At 42.2% G+C, this 20,477-nt stretch overlaps 1 protein-coding gene across 1 annotated transcript in view; it reads left to right on the forward strand.

Annotated features, from left to right (window-relative positions):
- Positions 1-1,760: 1,760 nt before the first annotated feature.
- Positions 1,761-20,477, forward strand: part of CELF2 (CUGBP Elav-like family member 2) — a 524,675-nt gene continuing 505,958 nt past the window's right edge. Inside the window, exon 1 of the mRNA XM_060097598.1 lies at positions 1,761-1,957. Coding sequence (XP_059953581.1) covers positions 1,905-1,957 — 53 coding nt within the window. The 5' untranslated portion in view covers positions 1,761-1,904. The remainder of the gene's footprint in view (positions 1,958-20,477) is intronic.

The raw sequence follows: 20,477 nt of genomic DNA on the forward strand, positions 1-20,477 counted from the left end.
AAGACAGCCCAGGAAGGAGCATGAAGCCCCAGAGAGGCAATGTTTTTTGTAAAAAGTATGAAATCCTTCTCTTTGTTTAGCATAAGGAGAGTTGTACTTCTGCAGAGAGTCATTTACAGCCATTAGGGAAACTATGTATGACTGTAAAAGAGACAGCTGAGGGTTTGCTGCATATTTTCAGATAGAAGGGGGTCCTTCAAGAAAAGGGTAACAGGGAAAGGATTTAAAATGCTGTGAGGGGCATTTCGAGTTGACTGAAAGAACTTCCTGACAGTAAAAGCAGCATGCTTCCAACAGCTGTCACCACATCTTTCCCTCTGGAGACTCTCAGGAAAGAAGAGATTCTTTTTCTTGGTAAGCTCAGCCTAAAGGCAAGAAATTGGAACCCATCCTCCTGGCTGACCATTTTAAGTAGTAAGGTCACTGCAGAACATTGAATGGCACTATGTTCTCTTTAAATCTGGACTCAGCTTGTGGGGAGTGTCTTGGTTGGTGCCAGTGTGTCCTTAATTAACATCCCCTAACACTCACTCTCTACACTCTTTTCAACCGAGACAAAAAGATCTAGAACCGGCCATGTGTCCAGGCACAACAATCATTGTTTTGTTAGACCAGGGAGGCTGATCTTCCATTTATGGTGATGGTCTTAAAATTACCTTCTAAAGTAAGTGCAGGAAAAAGAGGAATTGGATATAAAGAGAGTAAAGGTCCTATCAAGTAAAGGTCCTATCATGTAAAGCTCATGTGGCATGCAGGTGTCAGGAAAATCTGAATGACCTGGGAGGTCATGGAGACCCCTATGCCAGGTGATTTCAAGGTCTTCTAATGCCAGGATCCTGGGAGGACAGGGTGGGGAGGGGTTTCAGTAGTGGAGTCTTACCTAGAACCTCAGAAAAGCAGGAAAGCGTATGCTATGAGGCAGTGCTTACAGAAATAAACCCGTACAGTCACAAAACCCTACATCAGCACACAGACCAGTCTAGAGGAAAACAGTTCTGCTCTGGATATCGTTTTCAACATCTGCTGTGCACGGTTTCAGACGATTGTTGAAAGGATGTTCAGTTTTAAATAAAGGACAAAAGATATACAAGTTGAGAGAGAAAAGCCCACACCCTTTTCTCTTAATGCTTGGAGAGATTCTACATTTCCCCCTCTTCACATTCTTTTAAAACACGAGAAAGAAAGAAAGGAGTGGGGGGGGAACAGTGTAACAAATTCCCTGCCAGAAAGCACACAGTAAATTCTAGCTTGTTAGCAGGCCGGTTCCAAATGATTTCTAAAAAACAAATCCTCACAGTCATGTAGTTACAGCCTCTGAGGGAAGCTGTAAGCCCAACGCTGGTGTCCCAGAACCCAAGCCACCAAAAAAAAAAAAAAAAAAAAAAAAAGGGAAAAAAGAAACCTAACCGGTCTTCTGACAGGAATATGAAAGCAAAATCTCACGAGGATGCCCCAGAGGAGGAGAAAGCTGCAGCTTGCAGTAATCTGTAAATGATTGCTGTTAAAGTCTGGAGGCTTCAGGCTTGATCTGTTTGTTCCAAAAGCAAGCCAAGGAGGACGGTGTTAATAAAGAGAGATTTAACTGAGAGCTGTGCTTGGAATAAAGTGGGCTACAAAAAGGTCAAATGTGATCAGTTGGCGCAGATTACAAGGGCTTTAAAAGGTGGTGTGGAGAAATGAGCCAGGGCTGGGATGTAATCTAGCGCAAGATTGATTAGGCCGTGGGCGTGGAGAAAAGCCAGGACAAGTGCTTATCAATCCTAGAAGGAGGAAGAGCCGCGCGTGCAGGCGCCCGGTCGCTCCGGGCCTGAGCCGAGCAGCCGGCGGCCGCTTCCTTCCCCCGCATCCTCTCCCCGCGCCCCCTCCTCTCGGGACTGGATCTGCCTTCGGCCGCCCTTTAGACAATGGTCTCCTTAATCTCTGACTTGGATCCACTCAAAGACTGGAAAGTTTTAAGGTAGGCCTGCTTTTCTTTCTCTCTCGTCGCTGTTACCGTTCACGGCCAAGTGCTTCCCCCGCCCGCACCCCGATTACGGCGCGTGGGATGCTGCGTGCAGTGCCAGGGGTGGGTGGCAGGGACCGCCGGGTCTGCTTAGCGGGATGCTCCGTGGTGATGCGGAAACAACTTCCAGCGGATGTGGAAAGAGGGGCGGGAGAAGTCCTCAGTTTCACTCCCTCAGGGGAAGGCGGTGCATTTTAATGAGAGTTTGTCTTACTGGAATGATTCCTGACATTGGCTGACTCAGGGAGCCAGTTATACTTAGTATTGCGTTCCATGGGGCGCTGAATCCGTCAGAGGGGATGTGGGAAACTTTCTGGGACTTAAGATAAAAAACCGAACTTTCCAGAAGACTATTCCTTCACCTCTTTTAAGAGGGTCTGTGGAAACGCCGTTTCCTCCTATGACCTCTCCTCCCCACCCCCAGGCCTAATTTGGAAAAGCCGGTCGTATAAAAACTCAGCTGACCTCGGAACGGAATGAGTAGAGTTTCTGAAACAAGGTCGTTCTCTGAATCCTCCTGAAAAGGTGAACTCAGACCTCTTCATGAGTCAGAGACCCAGAGAAATGAGAACCCAAGGACCTCAAAGCGGCGAAAGTTCTTGCATTTCCTCCACTTGGGTCTAAGCTGACTCCTTCCGAGTTCACAATGCCTTCCTAGGTCTAAGTTAACACTGAAGGGTATTTCCTAGCCAAAAGCACTTTGGGCAATTTTTAAAATACAAAAATGTTAAATGGAGGAGTTTCTATGAAAAGTGGTTTAACAACAATGGCATGTTGTCCTGAATACCTACTCCCAAACATGATTCCATTGGAACTAAACCAAAACCCAAAACGTCACCTCTTTTTCCTGACATCTTGTATTAATTGCCAATTACTTATTTTCCTGAGCCTGCCTTAGTTTTTTTTCAAATTGTATTATTTTTTAAATTTATTTTATTGAAGTATAGTTGATTTACAATGTGTTAATTTCTATGGTACAGCAAAGTGATTCAGTTATACATACATATATACACATATATATTCACATTCTTTTTCATATTCTTTTCCATTATGGTTTAACACAGATACTGAATATAGTTCCCTGTGCTAGACAGTAGGACCTTGTAGTTTATCCATCCTATATATACTAGTTTGCATCTGGTAATCCCAAACTCCCAATCCCCCCCCCCACTCCCCCTCGGCAACCCCAAGTCTATTCTCTATGTCTGTGAGTCTGTTTCTGTTTTGCAGGTCAGTTCATTTGTGTCATATTTTAGATTCCACATATAAGTGATATCATATGGTATTTGTCTTTCTCTTTCTGACTTCATAGTAAGATAATCTCTAGGCCCATCCATGTTGCTGCAAATGGCATTATTTTATTCCTTTTTATGGCTGAGTAGTATTTCATTGTATATATGTACCACATCTTCTTTATCCATTTATCTGTTGATGGGCATTTAGGTTGTTTCCATGTCTTGGCTATTGAAAATAGTGCTGCAGTGAACTAATTTGATTATTTTTAAAAGCAACCACATGATACAAAAGAGCAAATAAAAGAAAAATTGGCCACTATCCATCTTATTTTCTTTTAAAAAATTCTTGCATCTTGCTTTCTAGAACTTCACGTGTATACATGTCATATAATATGTGTCATTTTATAATCTGCTCTTCTTCCAGTTAAATATCAAACACATTTCCATGTTTCTGCCTCCCCTTCATAACCATAATTTTAATGACTAAAACAGCATCATGATGTTGATGTACATTGTTTTACTAAATTACCCTGTTGGTTGAAAATTTAGATTGTTTCCAGTCCTTGGTTTATATGAACGACGACTCAGAGAGCTATACCTTTCTGCTTTCATTAAATAATTCCCAGGATTTCTAGATGAAAAGGCATGAATGTTTTATGGGCCTGTCAGTGATACTTTCTTCTTTTTGTAGGTTTAAATTTTATTTTTAATTGAGAGATGCTAAAGTACTTCTGTACATGTCCTTATGATGCAGCTATTATAATAAATTTCATTCTTTAGCTGGATTACTAACCTGTTTCTAAAATGGAAATATTTCTTAAGCATGCTTTTTAAAAAATTGTTTTGGGTGATTAACTTATTATTGCACAAGTGGATAAGGTGGGCCCCAGCTCTAAGAATGTGTGTAAGATTACAAATCTTTAAAAATGTTGCCTTCAAAGGCCTTTTCAGATAATGATCCCTAGTCTTAACACACTTAGAAGCCAGTGGTAATGTTGCCTTTCCCCTAAATGTGTCTCTAACATAAGTGAAGGTTATTTTATGGCTGGAGTAAATAAAGCTTCACAAACTTGGACTGGGAAGACCTGGGAAAGAGAAACATCTTCCCATTGACCTCTGGGTACACTAAGTTCGTTCTCGCCACACCTCTTCTTGGCAAGTGTTATTCCATCATCATTTTAACTGTGTGTAATTCTTTCCTGCGATCAGGAATTATGAAGTATGTAGTGTTTAGGTGTCGCATTTTAAATTCCTTAATTGTTTATAAATCGGGCATCAGCTTGGCTAATTCTGATTCATGGAACCATTCACTCACCAACACTAATGCTCTGTCCGTCACAGACACACCTTGTTTTAATGCTTTGCTTTATTGTGCTTGGAAGATATTGCCTTTTTTTTTTTTTTTTTTAACAGACTGAAGGTTTGGGGCAACCCCGTGTCGAGCAAGCCTTTTGGTGACATTTTTCCAACAGCATTTGCTCACTTCATGTCTCTGTGTCCCATTTTGGTAATTCTTAGAATATCTCAATTTTTTCATCATTATTATACTTATTCTGGTGATCTGTGATCAGTGATCTCTGATGCTACCATTGCAAAAAGATGATGACTCGCTGAAGGCTCAGATGATGGTTAGCATTTTTTAGCAATTAAATATGTATATTTTTTAACATCTTTATTGGAGTATAATTGCTTTACAATGGTGTGTTAGTTTCTGCCTTATAAAAAAGTGAATCAGCTATACATATACATATGTCCCCATATCTCTTCCCCCTTGCCTCTTCCTCCCACCCTCTCTATCCCACCCCTCTAGGTGGTCACAAAGCACCGAGCTGATCTCCTTGTGCTATGTGGCTGCTTCCCACTAGTAGCAATAAAATATTTTTAATTAGGTATGTACCTTGGTTTTTTTTTTTATAAATTGATTTATTTATTTTTGGCTGTGTTTGGTCTTAGTTGCTGCGTGGGGCTTTCTCTAGCTGCGGTGAGCGGGAGCTACTCTTTGTTGCGGTGCGCGGGCGTCTCATCACAGTGCCTCTCCCATCATGGTGGTCTCTCCCGTTGCAGAGCACAGGCTCCAGGCACACAGGCTTCAGTAGTGTGGCACGCAGGCCCAGCAGCTGTGGCTTGCAGGCTCAGTAGTTGTGGCGCACGGGGTTGCTCCAGTTGCTCCATGGCATGTGGGATCCGCCCGGACCAGGGATCGAACCTGTGTCCCCTGCATTGGCAGGCAGATTCTTAACCACTGCACCACCAGGGAAGTCCCTGTACATTGTTTTTTTTAGACATAATGCTATTGCACACTTAATAGATGACAGTATAGTGTAAACATACCTTTTATATGCACTGGGAAACCAAAAAATGTGACTCAATTTATTGCGATTTTCACTTTATTGCAGCAGTCTGGAATCAAAACCGTAATATCTCTGAGGTGAGCCTGTGTATGTGGGAGAAGGAAAGATATAACATGATCTTCTAAGTGGGATAATCTAGCAGGAGACTGAAGATGTGTATGCTGATGGCATACAGGGTTGTATGTGATATGATTTACGTCAATAAGATGCTTTTCAGGGCTTCCCTGGTGGCGCAGTGGTTGAGAGTCCGCCTGCCAATGCAGGGGACACGGGTTCATGCCCCAGTCTGGGAAGATCCCACATGCCGCGGAGCAGCAAGGCCGGTGAGCCATGGCCGCTGAGCCTGCACGTCTGGAGCCTGTGCTCTGCAATGGGAGAGGCCACAACGGTGAGAGGCCCACATACCGCAAAAGAAAAAAAAAATGCTTTTCAAATCCAGAGGTGGGAGATCCTATTATAATACTGCTACTGCCTTTGTCTGATAACAGGTGAGCAGAATGCTTGGTGTATAACACGGAAAGGCTTTCAAACCTGCCTACCCTGGAATATTTTCAGATGTTTGCTCCAGTTATGCAGCCTGGAGTTCTGCCAAATCTGCTGCTCTTGAAAAGTGATTGCAAGGCACATTTTTTGAATCTGCTTACACCCTAATTTAGTGTTTTAAGATATGATCTGAGGGTGGGATACAAGTTCCGGTCCTAAACCTTTGTCGGGCACTGTATATTTAGCATCACTCCCTCCTAGGTCCATTTTGTCAAATGGAAAAAAAAATCCAGGTTGGGAATCCTGCTGTTGGCTGTTTTAATTCCTGTCTACCTCAAGGGGCATAAAAGAAACAATTTCCACCAAAAGACATGCCAACAAATTTGCAACTGTAAGACTCCCCTCTTGACCGTTGGGAAAGCACAAACACAAAAGCTTCACTCAAGAGAATCAAAATCAGCTAAATCAAGAAAAAATGGTCTTAGTACATAGAAGATGTAAAAGGAAATGACAAGGTAGTAGATGTATGATTAAAAGAATAAAACAAACCTGCCAATCTGATTCATATAAGATTTCATGTTCATCGATAGCACTTGAGGGAAAGCAAGTCATAAAGATGACTCAAGTTCAACAGGTTGAAAACGGTACCTGTTCTCTCCCCTAAAACCTGCTTCTTTTTTGGTGTTCACAGGCTTATAAAACACACCACGTAGGTATCCGGCCAGGTACTCAAATTGGAAAGTTGGCATCCTCCCTCATCCCTCATTTTCCCTCCTAATTACATCTAAACTATCACCAGCTCCTGATGATTTCAACTCCTAAACATCTCCTGCCTCCCCACTTTTCTCCACCTTTCCTTGCTGTGTAGTCTTGTTTTGCTCAGAACTCCGTACTACCGCCTAAATCTCCCTGCTTCAGTTCTAGCTATCATAGTCTACTTCTCACAGAAGAGGAATGAAAACACTTAAAAGCCATAAATTGGATCATGTGATGTTCCTTTTTAAAAGCCCTCCCTTTACTCTTCAAGTAAAAGCCAAGATCCTTATCCTAACCCACAAGACCCCGTCTGACCTTGCCCTTGACTACCTCTTCAACCTTATTTCCTCCTTCTTTCCCCAGAGCCCACGTTGCTTCAGCCCCTCTGGTCTGCTTTCTCTTCCTCGAATGATCCAAGCTTACTTTGGCTATACAGTATTTGCAAGGGGCTCTCCCTCTCCCTGCCTGGAAATCTTCTCCCTCGATGTTTGCAGGGCAAGATGCTGCTGTCATTCAAGTCTTAGCTCAGATGTCACCTCCTCAGTGAAGCCTTCCTTGATCCCTCAATTTATTAAAAAAATTTTTTTGTTGTTGATGTGTAGTTAATTTACAATTAATGTTAGTTTCAAGGGTACAGAAGTGATTCAGTTATACATATATGTTCTTTTTCAGATTCTTCTCCATTATAGGTTTTTACGAGATATTGAGTATAGTTCCTTGTGCTATATAGTAGGACCTTATTGTTTATCTGTTTTATATTCAGTAGTGTGTATATGTTAATCCCAACCTCCTAATTTATCCCTCCCTCCCAGATCCCTTAATTTAAGGCCATCCAAAAATCACTCTTCAGCATTTCTCACTGATAGGTTGAATCACATAAAATTGTCAATATTCAACTACTGTAGGCCTATAAAAATTACAGTTTCATATGGTTGAACTAATATTCTCATTATAGCACTTATCAGTACTTGCTATTTTTATATGTGCTTATTATTTCTCTTCACCATTAGAATGTATAATTGGTGTGGTTAACTGGTATGGTTAACTGGTGCCTAAAATATTTCCTGGCACATTACAGAGAATGAATGAATGAAGGATGAATGAATGAATGACATGGTCACCGTTTGTCTCCCTCATTGACTTTATACTCTATGAGGCCAGATTGTTCATACTCTAATGCCAGTATTTACCACAGGAATGGTGGTGGTGTCTTATGTGGAATGAATAAATGGATGAATGAATGAGTGACTAACTCCCAGTTCAGTAATTCTCTGTTCACTTCCTCCTTTCTGTTCCAGTCAGCAAAGTGTCTGGATTTGATAACATGGGAAAGTTTTAAATTCTCTGGGGATCTGATAGATGACTGTTATTCAAGCAGAATTCTTTCTACCTAAGACAGTGATCTAGATCAGGGGTTGGCAAACTTCTATAAAGGGCCAGATAGTACATAGGTCAGTTTTCGCTGCCCACACAGTCTCTGCTGCAGCTACTTAGGTCTGCCATCCTAGCATGAAAGTAGCCACAGGTAATATGTAAATGACTAAGGTTGAGTGTGAACCAATAAAACTTTATTTACAAAAACAGGAAGTGGGTGGGATTTGGCCCAAGGGCCATAGCCTACCTTTCATCTGTTATCTAGGCTAATGATTTGACCAACAAGAAATCGTTTTGACAGATAGCTGGAAGGATGTTGTCAAATCTCATGGCAAAGTACATATCATGAACTTACCTCCTTATTGGGAAAAAATATTTTAAAGAGCCTTGGTCATATTTCACAGATCAGAGATGTTTTCGGTCATGAGCACTTGATCTCACAAAGATGATTATAGTCTGGAGGAAATTTATGGCTCCCCAAATTCTTTAAATGTTTGGGTGAGCCTTCAGGCTATAACAAAATACACTTTTGCCTGTTCCCTTACTGTGTGTGTGAGAAACTCCCATTAATGAGAACAGCACATGTTGATGGAAAAAAATTGACCAAATCCTGACATGTTTAAAGTCAGTGCTTGGCCTCGTTTCTTTCTGTTTCATTGCTTTCTCCAGCTCATTTAGGAGATGTTTCCCTTTCACATGCCTGATAAATCTCCCAAGATGAATTCCAAACTCACGGAGGAAAGCATGCTGTGTGATTTTGAATGAATGCCATGTATAGATACTCTTCAGCTCACGTTACATGACATCTTGGAGGCGCTCGGAGTGAGGAGAGTTTACGTGGAACTCTCTTGGTGTCCAGTGAGAGCAGGCTGGCCATCTGAAGATCAGAGATTAGTCTTCTTAGAGGATGATAGAAGAATTATTAATGCTTTCTGTGTGCCAGGCATTATGCTAAGAGCTCTGTATTTAATATCTCATTTAATCTTTGCAACAACCTTATGAAGTAGGTGCTGTCTGGTCATGGCATCTTTCCTTGGTATGTTGGTAACTTAATGAAGCATCTTGCCTTAACTATGCCTCAGATGGGAAAAATTTGCACCGTATCATTTTTCCCCCCCACTGGAAAGTTTGAAGAATCATGACCCAGTTACTACTGGGTTCTTTAGAAAACCTTTGCAGAGCAGGGGGGAAGTAGGCTATGAAAACAGAGTTATATCCAGTAATAATTCTTTAAGTAGAGAATTATATGTTTATAAAAACGAATACAAGACCTGGGCCTTTTAAATAATGTATTATATCAGAATAATCTACTCTTTTTCACAAAGGGTGACTAATGTAGCACATTACATTAATAATAACAGAGTATTATAAGATCACATAAAAATGTAAAGTAGAGAAATCCTGTTATCTATAGGTTGGAATGCTACTGCCAAGGCTTTTACATCTCCTTCCAGCACTCAAAAGAAAGCAAAACACTAAAACACCCTCAGGAGTTGTTTCCACTCCACTGACTCCAATAATCAGCAGAAAAATATTCACTTGACAATTATTTTGTTCCCCATCCTGAATGGGTCTGTTTCCCTAGTGGGCTGGACCAGCAAGGACAAACCCAACACATCCAGATCCTGTGAAATATCTGTTAGGAGAAACACAAGAGGAAATCCCTGTAATTGAGGGAACGTCTCCCACGGGTCAGAGACCACAGGCAAGTTATTTTCCCAAAATAGAGGAGAATCACCTGGCACTTTTATTCCACTCTTTGGGAAGAGAATCTGACACTTACCTCTCTACACTCCCCAAATATGTGTTCAGACTCAGAGTTCCCGAATACCGGCATCATATGGTATAGATTATAGTATAAGGAGCGGACTCAGTGTGTAGGTTTCACGTCTGTTCCCACATGGAGTCCCTGTGTTTACCTCCCCTTTCTGTTTTAGTGCAACAGGAGAAGGCACCTCAATAGATCAACTAATCACTCTCCTTTCTGCATCTCTGTGTTAAAAAATCTCCACTACCCAAACACCATATTATTCACGAGGACATGGTTTGTCTCTTTTGTTTACCACTGTGTCTCCAGCAGTGCCCAGCCCTGATGCAGGTTTGATACTTATTTCCAGCAAGGATGTCTCACTAACCCTCTCTCCCTGGCTTCCACCCACCCATCTCCCACCAGGAAGGAAGGTTTTCTTCTCCTAAATGCTCATAGCCCTGAATCTAAACCTTAGATGCTCCAATGCAAGTGCAGATTTTCTACTTTGTAATATTTATGTATATCTTAGTTCCATTCCTAGACTGTGAACTCTCAAAAGATAAAGGCCATGCCCCATTCATCTTTGCATCCACTTGCATCCTTAGTATTACCCGACACCACATTTTGCCCAGCCAGGATTTGAACAGACATCCACACATTCCTCATTTGTAAGATGAGAGATTGAACCAGATTATATCTAAGGATCCCTTTCTATAAAATTATGTGATCAATGTGAGATAGAACGAAGCACTCTCCCCCAGGACCCTGAGTCCCACCTCTGAGCCATACCATGCATCCTTTCCCTATATTGTTGAATGTTTCTCCCAGCAAAACAATTCTCTTTCTATTGATCCACATATTCTTTCAAGGCTCTTTTACTCCCAGTCCTTCTGTAGAGTTGACAGACTAAAGTACAAACCTGTTTTCAGATGTTCTGTCTCGAACTAGGGCAATAATGTAAATCAGCTGTTCCAGGGATGAGTTTTGCTGACACGTAGACATTAGCAATCATAGGACCAGTCCTGTGGGGCTGAGTATTGCAATTAATCTGGGTTGCAGGTGTTTCAGTTACCCATGGCTTTGGCACACCCTTTGTTTTTCATTGCATTAGTTTTTCATTCTTATAGAGACACAAATGTCTAAGCCAGAAAGAATTGTAAGAGGCCCCTGGAAACAGCAGTTTTCTCTATTTTGTCATGTTTCCCGGTGAGTAAGTGAAAGATTTTGTAAACTGGAAAAATGTTGCCCTCATTTAAGTTTGGTATTTACAAATGGAACTTAATGCTTCTTCTGAGGCTTGGCATGTGATATTTTTTCCCACCATCATTATCATGATCGTTACTGACCACAACAACCATTACTGAGTCCCCGAAAGCTGGGCTGTTCTTTCCTTCCCCATGAAAACACATGTGCTTCAAAGGTTTGTTAACCTAAGCTTCTGAAGGTAACTTTGCCTGATAACCCTATTCACATCGACCGACCACTTGCTTCATTAGAACTTCCTTAACATTTAGTTACCACTCTACAGAGATGTAGTTTATTTGTTTATTTATTTTTGGCTATGTTGGGTCTTCGTTTCTGTGCGAGGGCTTTCTCTAGTTGCAGCGAGCGGGGGCCTCTCACTGTCGCGGCCTCTCTTGTTACGGAGCACAGGCTCCAGACGCGCAGGCTCAGTAGTTGTGGCTCACGGGCCTAGTTGCTCTGCGGCATGTGGGATCTTCCCAGACCAGGGCTCGAACCTGTGTCCCCTGCACTGGCAGGCGGACTCTCAACCACTGCGCCACCAGGGAAGCCCCCAGAGATGTAGTTTAAATAACTATTTGGAATGTGGGTTTTTTTTGTCAGGTATCACTGACATATAACATTATATTAGTTTCTGGTGAACAACATAATGATTCCCTGTTTGCGTAGATTGCAAAGTGATCACCACAATAAATCTAGTTAACATCGATCACCAAACATAGTTACAAAATTTTTTTCTTATGGTGAGAATTTTTAAGATCTACTCTCTTAGTAGTTTCCAAATATGCAATACAGTATTATTAGCTATAGTCATCATGCTGTAATTTCATCCTCGTGACTTATACATTTTATAGCTGGAAGTTTGTACCTTTTGGCTCACTTCATCTATTTGGCCACCAAGCCCCCACCTCTGGCAACCACCAATCTGTTCTCTGCATCTATAAGCAGTTTGAGTTGTGGGCTGAGGTGTTTGTTCTTTTAAGATTCTACATATGAGATAATACAGTATTTGTCTTTCTCTGTCTTATTTCACTGAGCATAATGCCCTCAGGGTCCATCCATGCTGTTGCAAATGGCAGGATTTTATTCTTCTTTCTGGCTGAGAATATTCCATTGTGTTTATATACCACATCTTCTTATCCATTCATCTACTGATGGATGCTTAGGTAGTTACCATGTCTTGGCTGTTGTAAATAAGGCTGTCATGACATGGGGGTGCATGTATCTTTTCCAGCTAGTGTTTTCATTTTCTTCAGATAAATACCTAGCAGTGGAATTGCCGGATCATGTGGTAGTTCTATTTTTTATTTTTTGAAGAACCTCCATACTGTTCTCCATAGTGGCTGCACCAATTTACGTTCCCACCCACAGTGCACAACGATTCCCTTTTCTCCACACCCTCGCCAACACTTGTTATTTCTTGCCTTTTTGAAAATAGCCATTCTAACAGGTGTGGGATGATACTGCGTTGTGGGTTTGATTGGCATTTCCCTGATGAAGTGATGTTGAGCACCTTTTTATGTACCTGTTGGCCATCTGTATGTCTTCTTTGGAAAACTGTCTTTTCAGATTCTCTGCCCACTTTTAGATTAGGTGAACTTCCTCAACACTGAGGCCCACTATGGTGGGTATTTAGGTGTTTATGAAATCTACACATTTGAATGACATAACAAATGTAGTTCTTTTACACAAAGATGGAAAGCGAGATTGGGTACTATTAAATGACAGTATGCCTAGGGAACCCAAGAATATTTGGATCCTGATGTAGATGACAGCCACCTCTCGTGTACAAGTTTCCAGAGAGCCTGAGGATAGAGGGACCAAGATGAGGCCCATCAGTTTCTCAACCAAGGATTTTAAAAACCATTTGTTTGGGAATCCTGGGGTTGAGAGAGGGGAGCTGGAACATTCTATGATACTTAGAGAGCCGCCCCTACTGCCAATTCTGCCAAACCCAAACCCTCATGGCCTGAGAGAAACAATGAGAAACTGAAGCAAAAGCAATAGTTTATAATTAAATGTAGCATTGGCTCAAAACCCCTATGTATATATTTACATAAACCTAATGAGTTGGGTTGGACTATGTAGGACACCCATTTTTTTTTCCCTGATGTAATCTAGCTTCTTCCATGTAACTTCTGCTCTGTTTCTCATTGAAACCGCAACTTTAGTTAGGAATGTTTCTGCTGCAGGTTAATCAAACACTGAATATTTCGTCTCCATTTTACAGGGGTCTAAACCAAGGGTTGGCAAACTTCTTTCGCAAAGGGCCAGTTAGTAAATACTTTCGGCTTTGCTGACAAACCATATGGTATCTGTTACAACTATTCAGCTTTACCATGGTAGCACAAAAACAGCCAGAGACAATATAGAAATGAATGGGCATGGCAGTATTCTGATAAAACTCTATTTACAAAAACAGGCGGTGGGTTGGATTTGGCCCACAGGCCATAGTTTGCCAGTGGCCCATGTATGCTACACTGAGTTTTGGACCTTTCAGAGCCAAGGCAGCCTGCACAGCAGTAGGGAAATTAAACCAGAGAAAGCAGCAAGAGAGAGTATGTTTCCCCAAATGCTATGTGCTGAGCTGGCTTAAGCTGTGCTTGTCTTTCTTCCCTGGGAAGAAGAGAAAGTATATGAGGAGTGAGGGAGGGGTGGCTGAACTGTCTCAGACCCAGGGTCACGTTTTACTTTTGCTACATTGAGGCAAGAAGCAAAGCATCCTTTACCTTTAAAGGAAGGTCCAGCACTCTTACCCACCTGTCCTTTATAATGACCCGGAATCTCATCATCCAAAGGAACTCATCCCTTTGGGGAAGGGGGCCAGATGATGAAATGACACCAAGGAAGGGAAGAAAAAAAAAGAGGATCTTGAAAAACCTGCCCAACAAGGATTATAGGAATCTGGGGAAAGAAGGCAGCTGGGATAATTGATTGCCCAAAGCCCAAGAGAGTCCGTCAGAAAGTGACTTCTGGAGAAATCTAACATGACGCCTGGTGCCTTTGGTCTGTATCCACTGTTGCTGTCTTCATCACCACGGAATTGCCCTCTTCTTTAGGATGTGGCTATGCATTTTATTATTAAACAAAAGTAAAGCTCTCTTACACACTGAAGGCAGGTTGAATACATGCGTGATCATAGCAAGCAGAGAGATTTAGCATCTCATAGAAGCCCACGTTTCCTGCTTATGATGGATACCTCTTTGCCCCCACCATGATGGGCCATTCATCACAATCACTGCAGAACACACATAGCATTTTTCAAGAGATTTAGGATTAGGAACTGGCCCCAGGCCAGATGAAGTACCACAGCTTCCTCTAGCGTGGGAAGCCTCTTCAGAGAGATCAGTCGGTCATAGCTTACTCTGAATTTAGATTAATATGATATGACATCCAGGAATTTATGTTTTAAGACTCACTTCCAGTTATGCAGCATGGGGAGTGGGGTGGGAGTGGGGACAGGAGTATTCAGGAATTAGAAGTTTGTTGAGGATTTCTGTGCCCCAGGGGTTCTGTCTAAAAGACCTGAGCCGGGAGCACTGGAGGGTGAATTGAGTCCCTTCCTGGTTCTGAGAGCTCTCTCCACTCTTGAATCTCACTTAATAAATTACCACTTCACAATAAATTGCCCTTAAATGACTAGATCGAAAGTGTCAGTTCCTCTTGGCAAAGAGCTAGAATTATACAAGAGAAGACCACTGGAGAGGGACGTGGTTTGAGGCAGAATTTCTTTCTTAAAGACTTTAATTACATTTATAACTTCTTCTCAATAGGCAGGAAACCCTCTTGAGTGCCGGCCCTGCCCGGGATCGAATCAGGCTCCCTCCCAGCACGTTGGCTTTGTCTTTCCTCCTCCCCGCCTCCCAACTGTCCCCTCCTGGAGCAGGAGGCAGATTTTACCTGTGGGCACCTGGCATTGGTGATGACAGACAGAAAGTGGCAGGAAGGAACAAGCGCTACGCAAGGCATCATTTGCTCAATTAATATTTCCGAAGGAAAGGAAGGGAGGGTCGTTATTTTCATTTTTGAAAGAGGGGTGAGTATGTTTGAGGAAAACAGTGCCTGAGAACTTGGATTTTTATCTAAAATTTAAAAACCAGTAACTGAGTTGGAGAGTAAAGCCCTTTTCCCTGCTTCCCAAACTAGTTTTTGCCTTTCTGTCTTCTCTCATGACAAAAGGCAGGTGGTAAAGGTGGTTTTCCATTTATTGAACGTATCTTGAGCAGAGCTCTCAAAACAGAACTAGCGTGTTGTGCTTTTGAATCCTGTTTTTAAGCTCTGTCTGCAATCAGGCAAAGCTCTCCGGAGGATAAAGCTATATTAAGCTTTAAATCTCTAGTTAATTTTTTTTTTTTTTTTTTTTTTTTGCGGTATGCGGGCCTCTCACTGCTGTGGCCTCTCCCGTTGCGGAGCACAGGCTCCGGACTTGCAGGCTCAGCGGCCATGGCTCACGGGCCCAGCCGCTCCGCGGCATGTGGGATCTTCCCGGACCGGGGCACGAACCCGTGTCCCCTGCATCGGCAGGCGGACTCTCAACCACTGCGCCACCAGGGAAGCCCTCTAGTTAATTTTTGTTTGTTTGTTTCCATAAAATTGGTTTCCTTGTCTTTTGCTTTTTCTCTGCAGGTCACCATTCAGTAAATCAGCAGAATCACCAGTCCTCTCAATGAGCCCATTAGTTAGATGGGGATCAGAGAGAAATATTTTGCATATAAACTTCAAACACCATAAAGTAGAGAAAGAGAGAGTAAGAAGATTTGGAGCCCTTGACTCCAAGTTTCATAGCATGGGTATTTCGTCCTGGTAATTAGTTGAAGTCCCTTTTGATCATCATTTCTAATTTTTTGGCAATGTTTTTTCTTTATAAAGACTGTGAATGTTTTTTTAACTTGTCCTAACACCCTTCTCCCATGTAGATCTTTTACTTTCATTGACCCCTGCAACTGAATCTGATCTGAACTTTAACCTCCAAACTGTAAAATAAAAGTTTGAACCTAATCTTGAGGAGATAAATTTCTGCATTTGCCATTGGTAGGCACAATGGCTTTTGTTAATGAGAGTTCAGATGAGGAAAAAATAAACCCGTTCTAGAAGGTCGCGGAAAATGCCCTCATGTTTCACAAATCCATTGATTTACATTTTGATTTCTCTTTATATCTGATTTTTAAAAAAAAAATAATTGGAGACAAATGGTAATTAATTTTGAGTTACAAGGTGATTCTGAGAGCTGCCTCTCTGTTTCTGACTTTAGATAAAACTCTGTTTTTAAAAGTATTTGCTGAAAACCTAATCTACCTGATTATAGCAATCAAGATGTTTCGGGTATATTGAGTGTATTTTGTAAATGCACAGTTTAATTATGACATTCTTTGTGTCCCTTTCCTATAATTATTTTTCTCTGCATTATGCACATACTGAATAGCCATCGAGCTGTCTGTAAGGGGAAAAATGAATAAGTGGAAAATTAAATGTCCAGTTAAGTAGCAACAAGCCTCCATGCAGATATGGAAAACAAGTCATATCTTAAAAATACGGTCCATTCTTCTGAAGAACCTTGGATAAACAAACTTAGTATGATGCTAATCATCTGGTACTAATTTGCTGCCTTGCTTTTCCATTAAACTCTCCCCAGGTGACTCCATATAACAATTGGGTTTAGTAGATTCCAGATTCAGGTAATGGATTAAAGTTAAGCAGATATTCTTTTAAAAAGACAGCATGTAACAAAAGTCTGTACTAGAGTCTTCAATGTGAAAACCTCTAGTGGAGGAAAGATAAGCTCTGTTAATTGGCACTCTTCTGCCCTTCCTTAAGAAAGACAATTGGGAGTTGAAAAAGGAAATTGGAAGTCTGTAGGTCAGAGTTATGTGGCATCAGGAAATCAAACAGGCAACTTGGAAACTGGTTCCGGAAGTTTCTGGATGGTACACAACAAACATGGCAGGCGGTCGAGGAGGAGAGGTTGTATGAAGTGAATGGATGCTTGTCGTGAGTCAGAGCTGAAGAGAAGGAATAGACACATCTGTCTATATTAGGTTTTCTTTATCCTGAATTATGGGCATGAACACTGTTCTGGAGTGAGATCATGAGGTTGCTGAGCTTGCTCCACTCCTCAGCATTTCTTGTTCTCATTTGTTCCTGGGGCCTAACATGTAGGGGGAGAGAGGGCTTCAAAGCAAAATAGACCCGAGTTCAAATCCAGTCTGCACTTAATAGCTCTGTGACCTTAGGTAGGTACTGACTCTCTGAGGTAGTATTACCCAAGCAAAGTTCATGTGCCCCACGCACAGTGAGGCCAAAGAAACAGAAATGTCAGAGTTTGGGGCAGAGAAATGTTTATTGCAGGGCCAAGCAAGGAAAACAGGTGGCTCATGTTCAAACACCCCAAACTCCCCAATGGTTTTGTGGGAATCGTTTTTATATGCAAATTTGGGGTGAGGGCTACAGGGTATGTGACTTTCTTCTGATTGGTTGGTGGTGACGTAGCAAGGTGGTGCTCCAGGAATCTTGTGCTCAGCCAGAAGTTGCCATCCTCCACCTGGGTGGAGGTTTTAGTTCTGCAGAAGAACTCAAAGATATTGTTATATATATTCCTTGAAGAGGAACCAGGACCCTGCCCCATGGTGCACTGTTGTTTCTTGACTGCTCCTCCCTTGTTTCTGCATTCCCTCCCTTCCCTGATTAGCAACTGTTTGAATCTGCCCTTTGGAACTCAGAGAAGGTCAAGGAGGCTGAATGAAACCTATTTCCTACAAACAAGAAGCAGGGGACACAGAAAGAAAGGCTTTTGTGCCAGAAGGGCCCCACAGGGTCCTGCTCGGTTTCAGTAGCCTACCCTGAAGGTCTGCTGTTAAACTCACAGGTAATCTTTACAAAACCTCTGGCACCTAGTTCTCACTCACTCACTCAACTAACAAGCTAGTGTGCCTATGAATATCACTTATACAGAAAACCAGACACTTCTGATCTTTCTGGTATTTACTTAGGAGCAAAAAGAATTGCTTAGATAGCATCTGTTCTGAAATTATATTTTGAGACTGTTAGAAGAGAGCAAAATTTGCCACCCTAAAATGTATCTCTTTGGCACGCAAGATTGAGCTGAAAACAATCAAGGCCCAAGAGACTCGGGAAGAAACTTTGACCTTTCCCCTAACTGCCTAGAAGAATTTAGATGGAAGGTCTGTTCCCAGAATAGAGCTCTCACCAGAGTTATCTGCAAAGAATATGGGTGAGGTATGGTGGGGGAAACTCTGCAGGCTCTAGAGATCAGAGCCCACCCTGTGTCCCGTTTTCGGTGCAGGCCCAGCAAACATTTGTTTACCAAACATTTGCTTTTCCGTCTCCTTGTGAATTGCCTTCCTCCCCTTTGAAGTCTCAAAGCCCCACCCCCAACATCCTCTTTTGTCTTTAGCTAAAGATGGTATTTAAGGTGAGGGCTTGGGCCATTTTGGTGAGTTGCTCATTTTTCCTGGGTCTCTCTGGTGCATACATGTTATTAAACCTTTGTTTTATCTTCTCCTATCAACCTGTCTTCACGTCAATTTAATTTTTAGACCATCTGGAAGAACCTAGAAGGGTGGAGGAAAATTTCTTCCTCCCCAACAGTATCAAGCAAAATTCTAAGAGGCAATCATATGTCATTGGTTTTGTGTAAATAAGCATTCTTGAGACCTGTAGAAACGCATTCAGTGACCCTCACCTCTGTTCTTCCAGAACGCAGCAGCCATGTTGCTGGCATGGGCGGACTGATTATCGGTACCAGGTGCCAAGAGCAGAGGACTCACGCAGCCCCAGCTTCCCAACTGCTAAAGGTGTACATCCAGAAGGAAGGGTTTCTCCCTAGATGGCACCAAACTCAGGTTTGGCCATTTGCCATTTGAAAGCCAATACTCGAGAGACAGGTGATGATAGAAACGGAAAGATTGCTTTATTCAGCAGGCTGGCAACCTGGGGAGATGGTAGACTGGTGTCCAAAAGCCAACTCCAAAGATTCTGCTTGACCATGAAAATGTTTAAAGAGACAATCATTTGGGGAGGGGGTCCGAGACTTCATTATCTTTTACTGTGTGCAGACTTTATTTTGACTGGTTGGTGGTGAGGTGCTCCAGGAATCCTGTGCTCAGCCGGAAGTTACCATCTTCTCCCTGGGTGGGGGCCCTTGTTCCTGCAGAAGAACTCAATGATATTATTATATATATTCCTTGAGGAGGAACCGGGACCCTGCCCCATGGCTGCACTGTTGTTCCTGACTACTCCTCCTTAGTTTCTGCATTTCCTCCCTTCCCTGATAAGCAACTGTTTGAATCTGCCCTTTCGAACTCAGGGAAAGTCAAGGAGGCTGAAAGAAACCTATTTCCTACAAACAAGAAATTTGTACCCAGAAAGGACTTGTACCCAGAGGGCCCCACAGGGTCCTGCTCCATTTCATAGAGATGAGGTTCAGCTTCCATTGAAGACATGATCATAGAAGATACTTACTTACAGAGGTAGCCTATTTCCTGGGGTCTGCAGAAGGTCCCAGCCTTCATGGAAGGCTTCTTCCATGTGGAGAGTTGAACTTCTTCTGAACCAGGGTCAGCTTGGCCTGCTGGGTATCTGTTTCCTGTGGTAGAGGTGTGCTTGGCTGATACTGTTAATACCATATCACCAGACAGACAAAACAGGAAGCATCCAGCACAGTCACATGGGAGGAGCCCAAATTTGGGCTACTTGTGATTGGGTTGTTTAAGTGGTTGCATAATCCCCGCTAAATCCTTGACCTCCCTAAGCTTCTGTATTCTCATCTATAAAATGGAGGTAAGACCCCTCCTATATACCTCTCCAGGCTGTTGGGTATTCACTTTATAATAGTACGAAGTATATTCAAAATTACTCCTGCTTTGACTTACTTTTGGTTCTATTTTAAATTTTATTTGGATTTTTAAAATTACATTAAAAGGAGAATGTGAGATACTTACGTTTATCAAAAGGGAACATTTTGTTTTGATCTGATTTGGTGCAGAGCGTGCATTCTCCAGTTCACACCCACTGTCCTTGGTCTCTTACTTGACTAGTTGACGCCACCTTTTCTGGGTCATTCCTGGACATATTTGAACTTGCACTTCTTCTTTATACCCACCCCCTTAACACTGCACATTTACAAGTACCTATGCGTGGTGACTCCCAGTGTCAACTTCTCTCTTGAAAGTATTTTGTATATTCCACAACCCACTGGGGTATGCTATAGAAATCTAAAAAAGGAAAGTCTATACCTTATCCCTAACTGGATTCATTTGTCCAGCTCT

Source organism: Mesoplodon densirostris, chromosome 4 (assembly GCF_025265405.1).
Source record: "Mesoplodon densirostris isolate mMesDen1 chromosome 4, mMesDen1 primary haplotype, whole genome shotgun sequence".
Classification (NCBI taxonomy): Eukaryota; Metazoa; Chordata; class Mammalia; order Artiodactyla; family Ziphiidae; genus Mesoplodon; species Mesoplodon densirostris.